Below are 19038 nucleotides of genomic sequence, written 5' to 3' on the forward strand. Positions count from 1 at the left end.
AGTAATTTCTACTGTAGGACAGAAATGTAGGATAGATACTGCCTCAAACCTTGAGATCTCCAATAGCTCAGAAAAAGTATGATGGAACCACTTTTCCATGGGAAAAGACGAGTCAATAGTACAGTTCTTTAATAAAAATGAGAGGAGTTTTGGAATTGAAGTTATTACTTTGCCTTTTATTAAAATATAGAAGTTCTAGAAACTGAAAAGCAAAACTACTATACTTTTTGGCTGGTGACATGCTCATATGTGAAATATACTTGAAGATGAGGACTTCCGACTATCTACATTTATTAACAGCAACAGTTTAGAGTTAGCTGCAAATTGCTGTAACTCTTTTTTTTTTTTTTTAATGCATGCAACAATGAACTACAAGTCAGAATGAAATTAATATAAAAATGCTTCAAAATATTTGTAATGCTGTGTTAGGACAAACTTATTTATTTACATAAAATAATAAACTAATGCTTTGGAATTAACAAAAAGTCTGAAAAGGCAATGTCTACTTCCAGGAAAATTATCCTTAATATTGTTGCCAGAAAGGCATAATTTCCTCCCTGTCTGAAGCAATTAAATCTATCAAGTCATAAACCTTCTGAGTGTCCTGCTGCCGGTGTTGATGTAGTGAAAAAACAAGATGCAAGGACTTAGAACTACAACAACAAAACAGCAGGGAAAGGGTTCAAGTCCACAACAACGTAGATGGGAAGGTGTCAGCTGGAGGCAATTGCCTAACTTGTTACCCCCCCACACACACACTTTCTTGAACTAAATATATGATTTTTTATTTGTCCATTTCTAGGTAAAATGAGGATATTTTAAAAAACATCATGACTAAAGAAGTTTCACTGCAGGCTTTAACTGTGACTACCAGGCAAAAAGTTAAAAAAAAGTTTGCTCAGAAAACGCACAACTCACGTCAGATGCGAAACAGCACAAACAATCCATTTATTTTAACAATGCAATTGTTCATTACTAAAAAGAGTGTAATTATAACATTGAGCAGACAGTGTTCTGGGCTCTTTTCTCCTGTTTCAGGACACAAGACATTTGTATCACATTAATGTTTGAGACAGTGAATTAGGCACATTGAAAACAAGTGGTTTCACCGCTCTCACAGATTGCGGCTAAGTTCCTTCCCTTCTCACTGCTGAAAGTTTATCCTCTAATAAGTAATTCCCAAGACATCTTGCAATAGGAAGCATTCATGAATGAATGCATTAATAAAAGTTTCCTATTGCAGGGCCCACTGGGAATTCTTGTAATACTTGCAAGGAGTTTCCAGACCTTCATTAGTTACATACAAAAAGGAAGTTTGCTTCTTCTGAACACAGTATTTTCCAATTTCAAAATATCACAGCAGACAACTAAATGCTGGCATGAAACAAAGCCAATGACTCTTTATGTACTTACCATGTACCACATGCTTGGCCACTTGGGATCATTGAAATAAGTGGATTGGGTACCTCCAGGTTTATAATCCCTCTTTATCCTTCTTTTAACCACCTGCTGTTGTATCCACTCCACCTGCCAACCAGGAAAACATTTGGTAAGTGTTAGGGTTCCATGGAGATTATCAAGAAATGTGTGAAATCTTGGGAAGTTTCCCATTACCATCGTCCAAGACATATTTCATGTTAAAGAGTTCATTTTGGCAGTGGGAATGCACAGCTCACCTTGGCATATGGTTCACTAGGGAATATGTCCAATTTAGTTAGTGCTACAAATCTCCTTGAAAAACTACTTAAATCCCCCGCTAGAAAGATCTCATTGGCGATCATCTTTTGCATGCTATTATTTTATTATTTTTCATTATTAGAATAGAACCTTTTTCAAATTTATAACACCAGTTACTTTTACAAAGCATAACAGTACATCGCAATGAGAAATGAACTGAGTTTCTGATAGTTGTTTTATTTTTTCATTTAAGTCTGTTCCTGAAAATAAAAACTTTCAGTAAAATATTCAAATGTTGTGTTTAACCAATATCTAGATCACCTTCATCACTTGGAGTGAATAAAACAAAATTAAACTGTATTTTTAGCAGAGCAACTCTTTGTCAGGATTCTCTCAGCCAGGTGCTCTGGAACTTTATTTGAGGCAAAGTGCTAGTACAGGGAGAAAGAGACGGGTATTGAGCACAAGGGCAAATTAAATGACACCAACAAAAAGTGCTTGAAATAAGAAAGCAAAAATAAGGGTTAAAAACCTAGTTCTGAAAATCATATTCTTGTCTATCCGATTGCTCTTCAGAGATCCATCACACACTCCAGAAAGAGCGACACTGAAAGTGACATCAACCTTAGAGTAGATCGGACTCTGCAGTCATTTCTGCATTAGCTGGTCTAAATGGGAGCTAGTTTCTGTAAATGCAAATAGTATAACGATTCACAGGGAAACCTAGGTTACGTTTACACTCATCTAGCTTCCTGACAGCTCATATTTCTGCTGAATTGTTTCATGGGATATAACTATAAAAATTCAATTCAGCTCTCCCCAAGCAAGACAGCCATTTCCTCCTAGCACCCAACTCTGCACCTTTAACTTCTGCTGTTCATGAATATCTGTGTATGTACACACACACACACATAAAAGAAATTTACTTTCAGCTTACATGTTTCTCCTTGTCACTTGTCAGAGATGGTATTAATATTTTCTGTATGCAGGCTAATGTCTACCATGCATTCACAATTCAGCTTCAAATCATGGGGTCCTTAGAGAGACATAGGTCCACTATGAAAATAGTGGACACAGGTCCAGAAATTTTGCTTGAGATCCATACCACCTTCACCTCTATCACCCCTAACATATGGTTTTGATTGTTTTCTTTAGAAAGAGGAACTGATTTTCTTCTCTTCTCAAGAATTAACTTCAGTGTCAAGACTGTTCTTCCAGAGAAGAAGTTGTCCAGTTTAAGAATACAGGATTATCACGAAACATTCACACAGAAATCCATTTCTCTAGTCTTCTCGTAACAATTATAAATCCTTTTCTACTTCAAAGAAAGATTCTGCTCCCCTTTCAGCTCAAGGTGAAATCCATCTTGGTGGACACCCTCTCAAGAATCTGAGGGCTGACTGACCCCATCAGATCTTACATGACCTCTTAGAGGTCCCTTCAACAGAAGTGGGCAGCTGATCAGTCTTAGGAATTTGATGTAGCAAAGTCTGGAAGCCTGTGAAATGTAGAGTGTAACTGGCCAGAGGACAAAAGAGGGAGAACCAAAAGACTTTGGTAAGCACTAAGTCTTAAGACTGATGAGACAGCTTTAAAATGGGTTCACTATTCCTCTTAAGTGAATCTCTCCTCCATGAAAAAAAACCTTATAACTGACCTTTAATGAACCTTACTTCCTTGTCACCTGCTGCTAATGTACGCTTTCTTTTCTGGACCCTCACAAAAGAAGCTTGTTTTTCTACAGTTTACTTCCTGCAGGTAGTCCAGCCCTCCCAATGCATCCAAAGCCAGCTGAGACCATCCTATATACCACTTGATTTCTGACTCAGTAACTGCCTGGATTGCCTTAGACCAATGGACGTCTCTTCTATTACTAATATTTAGCAGTCAATAACTAAAAAGCTTCAACAGGTCTGAATAAGCAAACAGGTCTGAAAAAAATGGTTTTCAGAGCTTACACAGACCCATCTTCCAAGCCTTATCATGAGATTTGACTGTAAGTGCTAGAAACATTTTCAACTGAAGGAGAGGTCCCAAGATTTCTATGCTGAAAGAGTATTTATTGTCACCTTGACTCATCCTTTAGCTGAAGGAATGAGTCACATGAGCATGTTACCCCATCTTTAAAAATTACAGAAAAAACTGTTTAAGTCAACAGATTTCAAAGTGGCACAAGCTACGAGCATACAGAGCACACCATGACATGTATGTTAACTCATTATGAAAACTCATCCATATCCGAGTCTGAAGGGAGGAGTTACAAAGGCCAACCACCAACACAATCTGAGGATCAGATACAGATGTGAAAAGGTCCACAAATTAAAAAGAATGAGATAGAAGAGAATTAAACTTTCTACCACTGCAAACTGACTCAGGTGCACGAACATTAATGGAAGAAGGTAGTCACCAACACTACTATTGCCTGTAAGTCAGAGACACAAGGCATTAGGTTTGGCATTAGGGACTCCTCTGCATCAAAGCTCCTCTAAGACGTACTGACAGCAACTGTGAGAACTGTGAAAAACACCTATCTTTTGTAAATGAGGCCAGAGGAGTATGAAATATTCCAGGAGACAGCATGACCCACACTAGTTAATACCGTTTCTATATGGCGGAACAAGAGGGGTTTTCCTGACAAGACAAATCACAAAACTCTTTACTATTCACTGTGAAAATATGTTTTCTCCATTTATTTACTCCCTATTCAGCTGAAAATATCTGCTGATTATTAAAAAGACTGAATGTAAAGGCATCATAGTGCATATGGAGACTGATACAACCTTATATTGATGCCTCAAAAAAAAAAATCAATTAATTCCTTTTCTCTCTTTTCCCCTTATCCAAAATGACACTACTGAGAACAATTATCAGATAGTTCTTTAGTTCAAGCAATCACAAACATTGTCTCACTGTGCAATTCCAGTTTATTGGAACAATAACTTGACACATAAGGAACTCTGTATACGCATATGTTTGTATTTGTGTACATGCTGTACAATAGCTTGTATCAACTGAGTTAATATGCAAGCCAGTAGCATAGCTGATGGTTAGCTTTGAGTGATACATGGACAGATATTTTTAGGATCTTATTTACCATCTTTTAACAAAAATTGGACTGTTCTTCAGAATATGTATTTGTTGCAGGTCCTGCCCCTAATACATTCTGGATGTTTTCCATAATTCCTATTTCCTCAGCTCCTAGAAAAGTTAGGGAAAACATATGAGAGAGTAATTTTGCAGAAGAGCTGTGCAGCGTGCATGTTCAGACCCAAAGCCAGAAAAAGAAATGTAACTGCTTGTCTTCACGTAAGACCTAACAACAATTTCATGTATGCATAAAATTACTATAAATAAAATAGTCATTTGATTTTGTTCAAATACAGGGAAAAGCAAATGACATGTCTGCATGGAATGTGTGGGGAAGATAACGCAGGTAGCTCTGTAATGGCGGATATGATGTAAGGAGGGCTCATCTTGGGCATCTCTGGATATCCATGTAAATGGAACGAGGAAGTCAAAATGACCATTCACAGACGGCAACTGTGGACTGTCTTGAGGGAGACAGGATGCTTGACAGAGTCACCCAAAACAACACAGCATTCTTGATCACATTCCTGAGTATAACCTTGTCTGTAATATTTTTAGCAAACACTTTCTGTTGGAAACTGTTGGAAGCTGCTTAGTAATTGTTTTATACTGGGTATACACTGATACACTCACCTACTATATAATTTAAAACATCCAAGAAAACCCATATTCTCATTTGAGAAGCCAATGCATAAAGTGTACTTTACAGAAAATACCACTGCTAGAGAAATATAACACTTTACTCCACTAAACCCTGAGGTTTGTTTATTTTCTCTAAAAAAGGGAAGAGAAAAACTTGCCAGTAGTCTTCAGTCTAAGCTAAATTGTACAATTACTGGGTTATATTAATGAAGACCAGGTCAAGACTCAGCAGTTATTTTAGTATCTCCTTTGAGTATTTTATGGGTATTCATGCATACCTCACTGTGAATGCCTGGTATATACTGGATTTCTTTGATTCTGTATGAAAAGAGCTCATTTGTATAAAAATATTTTCTTTAAAAAAGCATCCACACTTTTTAACCTATAGGCCTTGAAGGAAAATCTCTGGAGTAATTGATTATACAGATTCCCACCTCTTGCCAAAAGGAGACTCTATGCGAACAATGAGGTGCATTTTAACATTTCCATAAAGTCACACTTACTGAGGGGGAACAGTGCACATTTTCCCATTGACTTCAGCTTCGAAAGTTCCATTTCCTGAATGTCTAGAAATCAAAGCCAAGCCAGATTGGAGACCAAACTATTTTTTTTTTTTAAATCATCACTTCCAGTCTCCTCACTTCAGCACTCACAGGCTTGTTCTGTACACGATGCAGTTCTTCTTCACAGACCTGCACAAAACAATGCTATAGAACAAAAGCTGCTCTGAGCTCATTCTAGCATGCCACTCTTTTATCCTCTTTAAATGCTAAATAATATAATGAAATATCATCTCTATGTGAAACAAAACTATTTTCACTTTCATCTATTGAAAGTATTACTTTTTCATTCATTGAAAAAGTAGCCCCACATAAGAACGCTGCATAAGATCTCCACTGTAATAAGCTATGACAAAAAGTTTGAAAAGCAAAGGGGAAAATTTAACATGCTGGAAAAAGAAAATCCACCCATTTATCAAAGCACTGTGATTTTTAAAATACAAACACCAGACAATCTTGTGAAACAACATTTACTTTGTTTTTCATATATGTCATGAGGGGGTCTACGTGAATAAATATTTTCAAATTGATTAAAAATATGTCAAGTCCAACATGTGAAAATGTTATTATCAAAAAGCAGAAGATACAAGCAAGTTGAAGACATACTCCTTCGCATTTTGAGGAAAAAATGCACAAGGAAAAGGCACCCTAACTCTGAGGTAATGTATACATTTCATAATAAAATCTATTATTTTTATGTTGCAGAGTTAAACATGAAGGTGTGGGTCTTCAGTCTATGAAAAAGAGTTGCTGAAGGTGCCAATCCCAAACATAATCATGGCTTTATTCCTCATACTGACATCATTCACCACACCATTCTGCCACATGAACAGTATAGATAAAAGAGAAAGAAAACCAGAGAAAACTCAAGTAGGGAATGTGTAAAGTATCATCGAACAAGCAATGAATCTGTATGGAGTCAGGTTGGATGGGCAAAAGGGGCAACAGTTATGTAGAAAGCTGGACAGTATTCCAGCACTTTTACTTAGAATTTGACTACAAAAGGAATTGCCCCGGATGAGCATCCTGCCTCTCTGTAGGGACAGTCTCAGGCTGCACCTGGCACACCTCATCCTTCACACACCTAAAACCCTGAACACTGACATTTGAATGAACTCCAGGCTGAAAAAGGACAGGAGTGAGCCTGGCTCTCTCAGAGGCAGAAAATGAGATTATGCTTGGCCCATACCAGGCCATTAGAGAAAAACTGTTCCTACTGCTCATGGGTAGCAAAAACAGTCAGTTATGTATCTTAGTTGTGCCATCATCATATTTTCTGTGACACACGCTATATGTAAACATACCATTTGACAATACTGTCCATTTGCATTTCACATTCAATTGAAGACAAGAAGTCAAAACATTCAGGATCAAAGAATATTGGAGGATATACTAACACCCAAGGGACATTGGCTGTGGGACAAGTGAGATCCAAGCTGTTACTCAGCAATGTAGGAGGGGTGGTTGAGACTGCTGGAACACCTCCTCTTGCCCACTTGCAGAGTCATGAAAGTGAGACTCCCACAGTTGGATTACTCTACTTAAGGGGAATTGTGTGTTTTTTTAAATAATTGAACAGTAGGCTATTTTCCTAACCTATCAGTATTCTCTGACTTGCAGTAGCAGCAGCCGCTTTGCACATAAAAATAGATGAAGACAGTTGGATAAAGGAGCTGTTGACATAGGTCAAAAGCATGCAAAATTATTGCAGATGTCATTTCACAAACTGCAGGGGTCTAAAGTTGGATAAAAAGTCAATGAATCCAGCAGTGCTAAATGATGAATTCTTGCTGATTGACAATATGCTTCTTCAGCAAGGGTCAATGACAATCCACAATCAAAGCAGTTGTCATAATTATGGTACACATAGTCTAAAAAAAAAAAAAAAAAGCAGATGTTAAGACAGGCTGGATAGAGAAGGGGAAGGCAGACAAGAAAAGAAGGCAGCAGAGCAGCAGAGAACACATGAGATTACTACTTAAACCCAAAGAAACACATCTTGCACAGCAGTAGGAAAAGCTACAGCAGTCTGACCTGTGGAACAAAGCAGAAATTCAATGCATATTTTTCCATCTTATAGCTACAGAAACATGAGTCAGTCCTGATACGAATTAATTGGTTTCTTCCTACTTTGCAACATACGAGTAACCCATTATAGCGCTACAGGCATACTTCCACATCTGTGAGGTACACTGATCCACAGCTGTACATGCAAACAGATCTGAAACACCCACTGCCTTTCCTCTGCACCCTTCCCATCTCCAAATCTCAGAGCTCTTCACATACGTCAACACAACTCCGCCTCCAACTGTGTGTGGCAGGAAAGTCTTCTGCATGCTTCTGGAACAAGACCTGGGGAATACACAGGGAAGCAACACAAGAGAAAAGGGCACAGCCTGGCTAGAAGTGGCGCTGCACAGTCCTGGCCTCAAGGAAGTTTATTACCAGCTGGCCCTGCTGCTAGGAGTGGCACCATAATTAAATCTTGGAGAAGCTCAGTGTGTGTGGCCAGAACTCATGTCCCGCTGGAAAGGCAGGGAACAACGACAGTGGCAGAGGCAAAAAGACCCACATTATCTCTCCTTGGGGAAGTCTCACCAGATATTCCATTCACAGGTGCAACTGCAGCAGTTGCTGAGCAAACTTGACCGTGACCTCCACCACACTCCCCTCTTCCACGCTGTACCTCAGCAGACCACCAAGCAGCTCAAAATTGCACAATGCACATCACAAGGTGGCTTCGTGGCAGAGCTGAGAATAAGTCCCAGGGAGCTTGGTGGCTTGCAGCAGCAGCAGCACCAGCTGTCCTAGGCAAAGTGTGTCTCAAGTAGCTGGGGATTTTTCCCTTCTTAGGGCTGGAAGTGCCCTAGTCAGCTCAGATACTTCTGGTTCTGTTTCTAAGGTAACTCAGCCTTGGAAAAGTCAGGAAAACTCTTTGCCGCACCAGCTTGAAAGCAACTCTTATGTTTATACAAGGTACTTTATCATTTATGACCCCAGGTCAGACAGTTCACCTCATAACAACTCAAGAGCTACAAGGGAACACAATTTTTAAGAACAAAACCAAAAACCACTATAAATGATAGGTCTGTTAGGTACAGTACCTAAAGTTCTGCTTACACCACTACATACAATGCTAGTGTATCTATACATGAAACAGTATAATAATCTAGAATTTCAGTATGTTATGAAGATTAGCATTAACATCACTCCAAATGTAAACTGATATGTTGCAACTTCATCTAATTAGGCCTACAATTGTATCTTCTTAATAAACTGAAAGGCTGATGCTGAACCCAGTATCCACAAGGGAATAAAACTTCAAGATCTCTAAACTTAATTAGCTTTGGAGTTTAACATCTAGCAGTTGAAATATCTCGAGGTTTATGTTTATATTACTGTAGCAATGACGACATATATATATATATATATAAAGTAGAAATTTTTGATGGATTTTTTCTTTCCTTAGGCTAGTCATACAACTCATTATAAATGATGTAAGTACTTCAGATATCTGCACGTGCTAATTTCAGATGGCTTTAAATCATTTACTAAATGACTTTTTAGGAAGACAAATTTCCCACTGAGTCAAATTCAAAAACACCAGTGTAATTCCAAAGATGCAGATTTGGTCAAGGGTTTGCCATAGATTCTACTGTCACAGATAAAAACCACAGCAGTTTAGCAAATCCACTGAGAATTTCTGAGATAGTAGAAATATTCCATAATTAAGTGATAACAATATCCATCAGTGGCATACCAGTCTTGCCAAGGCAAATACAGGGTGTTTTACCTGAGTAGTCTCTTCATTGACCAAAATCCCATTGAAATCACCCCTGTACAATATTGTTGCCCTCTACAAAAGATGAAACCACCACCTACTATTCAGTGCATTTCCTGCCATGTTGTTTAATGACACTTTGCCAACATGTAACTTTTTGTCATATATCCACCATGGAAAAATTCAGTCACAGAGCATATACCACATATCAAATCAAGCATTTGTTTGTTTGTTTGTTTGTTTCTATCAGAGTACTTTAAGCCACATGACAAGTTGATCCTTTTTTTTTTTTTTGTGTTAGTATCACTGCTGTTTAGTATATTCCTAATCATAAGAAAAGGATCTTCCTTCCTTCCTTCCTTCCTTCCTTCCTTTCCTCCCTCCTTCCTTCCTTCTTTCTTTTTCTTTGTTTCTTTCTTTCTTTTTCTTTTTCTTTCTTTCTTCTTTCTTTCTTTTTCTTTCTTTCTTTCTTTCTTTCTTTCTTTCTTTCTTTCTTTCTTTCTCTCTCTCTCTTTCTCTTTCTTTCTCTCTTTCTCTTTCTCACTTTCTCTCTCTCTTTCTTTCTCTCTCTCTTTCTCTCTCTCTCTTTCTCTCTCTCTCTTTCTCTCTTTCTCTTTCTCACTTTCTCTCTCTCTTTCTCTCTTTCTTCCTTTCTTCCTTTCCATTCTAAACCCACCCTGTTCCTAGCATATACTTAAAATGTTTAGAATTCAAAACTGGGGGAAAAGTACGTATCTCAAGATTCATTTTCAGAGTTTTGAAACACTAAATTAAAAAAAATCGAGTTTTGCTCTTTTTGGAAATATCCACGGTATATTTTACACCATTCCATGTCACTAGTTCTTTGGCATTTCAAATCCTTTGTGGCACAAGTTGAGGAATGTTCCTATTCTTTCCATGGCCAACCTGTATGTTTCTGATCTACCTCTGAGATCAAGAGAAGGGACTCATTAGCATTGCCTCTTCCAGAACAAGTAGTAGTGAATAATAATAATAGTAATAATAATAATAATAATAATAATAATAATAATAATAATAGGAAACATTCTGTGCCCTTTAAGCCATTGCTGGTTTAATCTCTCTTTTTCTCTGTGTGTGACCCAAGCTTCAGCACAGTTCTATCTGTCCTGAATTCCAGTCTTGCAGCTGGCAGTGAAGTGTGCTGCTATGAAAATACTGATTGGTGCAGCTCTTAAACATCACCATCACCTTCTGAAATAATCTGCAGAGCTACCTGTGAAAGACACATGCAGCCAGCCTGAGGAAACATTGCAGTCCAACTGCCCAGCAAATGAAAAAGTTTCCTTTCCTACATCCAGTAGGCTGAAGAAAAGCAAATGTTGTTTCAACTGAAGTATTATTCCCACACCTCAAGAACTGCTGACAGTGCTTCCAGCAAGGTGGTATCTCTCAATTTCTGCAAGTCAGACCACATAAAAGCTGGAGTGATGCTTGATTAATGAACCTGCTGGTTACTGCTTTGCTTTATTTTAAAGCCCTGAGTGAAACATGGGCAACATCTTGGCTCGGTAACTCCCTGACAGTCCCTGTGCACATTCTGACATAAGAAACGTGCCAAGAGCAGTCACTTAGTTATGGATTCATTTCTCAATGCTCATAATTCACAATGTTCTTCGTATTAAAAAATTGAGAAAAAGAAAATAATGAGCATTATTTCCATGGCTCTCTGTTATGGGACAGACTTTCTAGTTGTATATACCAAAGCTTTTCAGGCTCCAGTCAGACCATTCACATAAGGTTGCAGTGTGGTCGTACAGTCTTGCCAAAATTTCTGTTATCTATGTTTATGTCACTTGAAAGCTCATAAAGCTCATAAAACAATGAGCTTTATGAGCTATTTCTACTTTGTCTTCTGTTACGATAAAAAAAGTTTCAAAAGGGCTAATATAAATGTGATTCTTCATGATTACAGGGTATGAATACTTTCTGTACCAATGCAACCTTTTTTTTTTTTTTCTTTTCTGACAAGACAATCTTAAGTGTGCAAACATGCGTCTTCTGAACTATACAAACATAGGCTTTTTTTTATATCATCTGGGATGTGCTACAGAAGATGTCTCCTTTTGCCAGGGCAGACATTTCAGGAACTTCAAATGATGTCCTCTCCAGACTATTTCATCAAACTATATCTGGGTTCATAAAATGACAAGCAAGTTTGCCCTCCGTGTACACTTAGCAGTTACAGATCTCACTGGCAGCTTCCTGCATCCAAGGCAAGTGAAGCATGTTGACACAGCAAGAATCCAGGAAAGAGGCACAAAATGATGAAAAGAACAGAAAAATAGATCCACAATGAAATGGTTCTTGGAGGTTTTCCTAGCAGAGAGGAAGTCTAGGGGTGTTCAGGTCATAGCGTCCAAACACATATGAAGGTCACCAATTGGCTATAAAGGAATATTCTTCAAACTCACAGACAGTTACAGCAATGTGAAACGGCTAGAAGTTGTTAAACTGGATAACCCCAGATAAAGGAAAAATAGAACAATCTAAAGACTTCTGGAAACTCTCCATTGCTGGAAATATTTTAATAAAAATTGGAAGATTTCTAAAAGCTACGCTCTGCTTCAGATAAAAATTCCAGGGACCCATATGACATCTGGTCAAAGATGGTTCGACTGGATGACCACAATGTTTCCTTTTGGTCTTACAGACTGTGAGTCTATTGGCAACTGTATTTTGGAGAAATAGTTTCTTAGGAACACCATGGAAAACAGAAACCTGTTTAGAATTCAGAAACTCTGGCTTTATTATACTTTCACATACAGTTGTTGTAACTGCTATTGACCAAACAGTGGACTGACTCTGAGTTTGGTAAACAGACTTAAAAAGAAATTTTTAATTAAAATTTCTAAATCTAAAATTATCTTTACTTAAAAAGTAAACATAAACTGATATTCTGGCCTGTATATTTACAGAAAAATTCAATGTTAATGGGAGTGACAGAATTTACTCCCCCTCCAAAAAGTGGAAAACAATAATCTAGGTTAAATACAGCTTATGCAAGCAATAGTCAACACACCAATGGATATGACTGCTTACGGTGGATTATAGGGAAAGGATTTAAAGTGAGAGTGTTTTATTTTACTAAGATGTTGTGTGTATTCATACAATGCTCTATGTGACACCAAAAGCAATACATTTCCCCAGAATAAAATACAGAGTTCTCGCTTTGCATGTGCCATTCACAGCAGTTTGCATTCAGCTGTCAGCACTGTCCCCATTTCACAGGTAGGGAGTGGAAGCACGTGGAGTGAAGCCGTCTGCTGATGGCCACACATGTTCAAGCCGCACAGCTGCACGCAGGGCACAGCTCCTCTGAGCAGCTCACGAGATGATGAAGATCTGCCAGTCTGAACAGAATATCCACCCAAGGAAAACGACTGGCTTTCCAGTGACACTGACTTTTCAAAATGATCCTAGAAAAAAAGGAGGTTGTTACACACACACGAAGTTTGGGGGGAGGAGGGTGGATTCTTTTTGCTTTGTCTTGGGATGTCTTTCCAGCTCCCTGTCCCTGCTCTTTATTATCTGTTAATAACTCTAGATATGATAAATTATCTATGTGTATCATCATTATTTGCTGTTCACCATTTAGATTATCTGGGTGAAAAACTGCCACTAGAATTGAGTGAGATTGTTTTGTCTGTCAGAAGCAGGCAGAGAGATGCATAAAAATGTTGATGCACTCCATCAGGAACATATATTGCTGCCAGAAAATTTTCCAAATGCAAGAAAAAAAAAAAGAAAAAAAATCTTTAATCCATTTTCTATGAATATCCTGCACTATAAGAGATATCATCAGTATCAGACGAAGCTGGATCCCCTCAGGAAATAGTGTGTAAAAGCTGCTCTGTCACATTCCTACACATTCTGCTCTGAGATGCTCCTTTCCAAAGCATGTTTTCTTTCAATCTCTCTCTCTCTCTAGTCTGACATTCTGGCATTTGGCCCTGCAGGATCAGCTTTTTCCAGAATGGTGCATCTTTCTGTAGTTCAAAACTAGGATCTCTTCACTTCCTCCTCTTCTGACTCTTGCTGATATCCAGCAATTTTATACCCCAGCAGCCGGAGCAGCAATTTGCTAACTCTCTGCCACTAGCAATGCAAACTGACTCTAATGACAGCAAAAGCGCATTTTGTATAACACAAGACCATTGCAGCTGTCAGAGATGCTGTCTCCCCTGGCAAGCTCCTAGAGCACAGATTAGGAGTGAAAGGACTAATTCCTCTTGCCTATTTTTGAACATTTAGTTTCCCTATCATTTTTCACCTATAACCCATTTCGTTGATAAAAAAATGCAGGAGTATGTACTAGAACTGTAGAGAAACTCAAATGTTATTAACACCTAACAGCATCCATAGACTAAGGATTGACAAGTGCTTTCTTTTTTCACCCTCTGCTATTTCACATTTATAACTGCTATGATGAAATAGTTATTCTATGGATTTAAATTTCTCACACACAGATTTATCTAAAGAGTTTTTGTCATCTTTAAGGCTGAGCAAAATCCTTTAGCAGTTCCTGAACTGTGAGATGAATGTAACACCCATTGCCTTTTTAGGCTGCAAATGGATCTTCTTTTTCTCTTCCTTTTTTTAATTTTATTTTTTTATTATTATTATTTTTTAATGTATCACTTGCAGTGTGTGATCTTGATTTACTTGCATTGCATGTCCCTCATTAAAGGTCATTTTCGAATGAGGCTGAGCACTCCCAGCTCACACAGGGAGAGCCGACCAGGCAGATGTGCAGTTATGCAAGAAAGCAACAGCCACGTGTTTAGAAATCCTGACAGAGAGATGCTGAGACAATCTCATCCCTGAATGCAAAGATTTTAGAAAGCATTTAGATAACTTAAGGCACACAAGAGAACCTAATGATGCTGATTAACTACATGGCATGCCTCATATACCTTGCATGCTCTCAGCAAAAGCGGCTGGGACCTCTACTAGTCCCTGCTCAGATCAATCGCCAACCGAAAACTCCTAAAGCATGCTGCACTGTACCACAGTTCACACTGCCCAGGTAATTTCTCCACCCTTTACCCATGCTGTGAAACCACCATGCTTCTGATATCGAAGGGTCTTCTGATGAAGCAGCATAGTGACAAAAGTTTTCCTGCCTTGCTTTTAATGTTTCTTTAACAAACATTCAACTTCGCAATTATGGTATCCTGAAAAGTTATAATACCTAAAGACTATGGGGTTATGAGGTAGGAACTAAAGCAAATATTCACAAATAAGTATTTGTGCCCCAAGTACTTTTATATTTTAAAGATAAATGTTAAATGCTAAAGCCAATGTTAAATTTGCTGTTAGGTGTAGTATGCACTGGACTTTTTCCTGAATCCACCCACTGTTTGGGTCAGCACTGCAGCTCCAGTAAAGATTATAGACTGGTAGAAAATGTAGGAGCATGTACTCCTTTACGACAAATATAAAGGAAAGGCTACACAAGGTGATTGTAAAAAAATATCACTTTTAAACAGGTTAGATCTAGGTTTTAAGATACCAGAATATAGTTCTTTTTTGTTCACTTCTATGGGTGACCGTGAAGGGAAAACATCTACAAAACTGTTTTCCCTGATTTGTCTCCAAAATCAAAAACTTAAGAGGGACATTTTATTCTGAGCCTTAAATCTGACCAGTTGTGAATGTAGCACTATATACTTTGGAAATATTTATTCCCTATATAGCAATAGTATCCCCTGAAGGGAGTTTTCCTCCTAAAGAACATTTCTATGTATTTTGAAGGTCCTAAACAAAATTTTGTAACAAGATTGAGACTACAGTCACAAATACTGCCACTGATCCTAACCTCTGCTCTACGTATTTATTCAAGAGACAATGGATCTTAACAGCATAACACACACCTTGAAGCAAAAATGTATGAGTACAGTAGGCATGCGTCCCAAATTCACCAAGCGCAGAGAGGTCAAAGAACTACACTTCTCAAAAGAAAAATGCTTTTAAACAGCTCTGAGCTTAAATCCTGCCTTTTTTATTTTTTAACTATTAATGTTTATATTTTTATTATGTTTATGTTGCTTTGCAAATTTCAGAATAGGTTCCATCTTTTTATTTGTTTATTTATTTATTTTTATTCCTTAATAGAGTCTCTTGCAAAGCACCAGGCCACAGCATACATGTTTTGTGTTTTGATTTTGCTCCTCCAAAACCAGAAGGTTCCAAATTCATCATACTCAAGAGACCAATGAGATCTTCCTCATTTTGACTACACTTGTCTCAGGAGAGCTTAGCTACTTCTCTGAGAGACGGCTGAGCTGTTGCCTGGCTCTTCAGGGTCAGTCAACATCTTTCTCATTGATGATGAAGTGCAGAGAACACAACAGCAGATCTACCACAATCCCCATAGACTATTTCATGCTGGAATTGGGTATTAGCCACCTAGTCTGATGCTGGACTGTGATGCTGGGATAACTTGATAAAAAGGGTGAAGAAGCACTGCACTTTTTCACAGCATATGACTGTTCAAAATCTCTACCAGACTCCTTCCCAACTTGTGGTCTTTCAGTTTTCTGGCCCATCTCAATACCAACTTATAAAAACAACTATATGAAAATAGCAAGAGAATGACATTCTGCTGAGTTTTTTTGTTTCGTTGTGTTTCATTCCTCAAACCATTTGCTACACTAATTAGGAAGTGAGCCAGTTGAAACCTCTAGACTAATCTCCAATTCTTGCCCAATGGGTAACAGTGAGATTGACATTGCCAAGTAGTTCTGTAAAATGACTTGGCAACCAGAAAATTACTATGTTCTGAAATCTAACATTTTTTAATGCACAAGCAATTAAGGAATAGAGGGGACAAAAACCCTTTGAGGCAGTTGCTAACAACTGCAATAATTATGATGAAACTGAAATACATGTAGGTAATCAACCAAGATCATTTATGTCAAGAAACACTTTGGTTTTCTCTGAGACTGGACATTTTTCTTTCCTAAAATTACATTACACTGAATTCCTATTGGCCATTTTTCTGTTTTTAATAGAAAACATCAATAGATAATTCCCCTAGGTAGTTTCGGTAACTATTTTTGAGGTTTTCTTTAAGTGCTAATTGAAAAGTCAGCTATCTTGTGAATATCATAATAGAATTAGACATTAACAAAGCTTTTATTCTTCACAAATAAGTCTTGGTCCCATTAGTGTTATGATTATCTTCATTAAATATTTCTACCTATTGTAGCCAAATGAAGAGAAATTGCCATTATATGACAAAATTTGCTGATTGAAGAACATTATCTCCTGTTATAGCAGCATTGGATTTGGCCTGAACAGTGCAAGGGTGGAACCACATATGTGATACATCCAATTCACACTTTGTGAATGTACTCTGGATTAAGCCTTTCATCTTTAGGTTGCTGTCATTCAAGGTTCAGTTTTGAGCTGAGTTTGTATCATCCATAGGCCAAACATGTCCCACGTGTCCAAAAGGAGCACCACATTTTAGGTTGCTATTCTCTAGCTATGCCTGACCTCTTCAGTTGGATTAGATGATCTTTGAAAGTCCCTTCGCATTAAACTCTCTCCTCTCCTCTCCTCTCCTCTCCTCTCCTCTCCTCTCCTCTCCTCTCCTCTCCTCTCCTCTCTCTCCTCTCCTCTCCTCTCCTCTCCTCTCCTCTCCTCTCCTCTCCTCTCCTCTCCTCTCCTCTCCTCTCCTCCCCTGACCGCTCCTGTTCCCCAGAAAGATAAGCTGTTTCACCCTACCTTCCCTGGTTCTTCAGGTGTCATGCTGGTACAGGCAAGGGAGAAACTTGCTACAAAACACATCTGCAGTTCCACTCCAGCACTGCTCTTCTCACTGGGATTTGTCACTGTGCTTTTCCTCCAGATCTAGGCACTTTGCAAACTGGAATCCAGTCCATGGTGGCTCACAAATGAAAACGAGCCTGATACTGTCATGCAACCTCAGCACAGCAAAATTGACCTTGATTCCTGCTGAAGCAATGCAGTCTCCCCTGGGATTTTTCCTGATGGAGAACGTGATATAAACTAAGACTAATATACCAGGCACCCCTATAAGGAGAGATTTCAATCACCATTTCACAAACAAAATACCAACTGTCTTGTGCAAACTTTACAACAACATGATGTGCACTAGAGCAAAACTAATTATAGCAGGATCTGATGCAGTTGCTTATCAGTGAACAGCAACTTCATAGCTCAGAAAGCTCCGCAAAAAGATCCAAGCTGCAGGTTGAATTGCTCACGTTTACATGAAACTTTTTAACACTCTGGAGACAGGTACCAAAGGGAGATGTTGCTGTGCCCTCTCACACATTGTGATTCTGTTCATGTTCCAACTCACTGGCAACAGACTCCTTGAAACAGCAAGCCTGATTCTTGATTTTGACTAAACTAAAGGATTACACATGTAAAAGCTCTTTGAGGCAATTAAATTAGGATTCCACAGTGGTAAATATTTCATTAGTTAACAACTAACTTAAGCCCACCAGTCAAACTCTGAATATGGAAATCAGTGTGACAGTTCCTATTATTTCACTACCAAGTCGTATTGATTCTTTGTCCTCTGAGCGCTCATGCAGATTATGGCTACCTGGGCAGACTTCAGTAACTCACTTGGTCCCGGTGTTTAACACTTCTGTTACTCTGTTTGGCTAACAAAATCCTCCTGTTCACTAAAGAGGTTTAACAACGTAGCAGTTAGCACTGCCTATATGAAACACAACCTTACCCACAACAGCATTCTCGTCAGAGTTTCTCTAAGCTTTCAGTCCATGATGTCAGCTCTTAAAAGCCCAAGGGTTTAGTACTGTAATGAAATTATTCATTCCTGCTGAATTTTGTTCCTCCTACATGAAATACAAATTATTTTAAGCTTTGTTTTCTCCTTACTCAACCTCTCACTCCAATCTCGGCACATTTAAACTCACAAATAATTGGAAAACACAACCTGATGATGTTCATCCTGGCATTGAAAATTTTGACCCTCCTCTCTACTTGCAATGAACATTCTGATCTCTACTGGTTAACTGTATTACTTCCCAAAGGTAATCTCAACAAGCAGTGGCATAATCCTTGCCAAAGCAAGACCATCACCTCGTGGTGAAATCCGTCCTCTCTCCTGATCTTTAGGCAACTATCTCCTCCATCAACACAGGATATTATTTAGCAGTGTGGACTGGTGCAAGCCCTGCTGCAGAGCTGCATAATAAAATATTTACTGCTGCTACTGTTCTGTTCCCTTTTGACCTCTCACAAACAGCCACAATGTCCTACAAGTAT

General features: G+C 38.4%; 1 protein-coding gene across 2 annotated transcripts in view; it reads right to left on the reverse strand.

Annotated features, from left to right (window-relative positions):
- The window catches only part of PCSK5 (proprotein convertase subtilisin/kexin type 5), a 251454-nt gene that overhangs the window by 201899 nt on the left and 30517 nt on the right, over positions 1-19038 (reverse strand). For both annotated transcript variants that reach the window (XM_040539991.1, XM_040539992.1), the window contains exon 3: positions 1414-1527. In XM_040539991.1, the coding sequence (XP_040395925.1) occupies positions 1414-1527 (114 nt within the window). The remainder of the gene's footprint in view (positions 1-1413; positions 1528-19038) is intronic.

This window comes from Cygnus olor, chromosome Z (genome assembly GCF_009769625.2).
Source record: "Cygnus olor isolate bCygOlo1 chromosome Z, bCygOlo1.pri.v2, whole genome shotgun sequence".
Taxonomy (NCBI): domain Eukaryota; kingdom Metazoa; phylum Chordata; class Aves; order Anseriformes; family Anatidae; genus Cygnus; species Cygnus olor.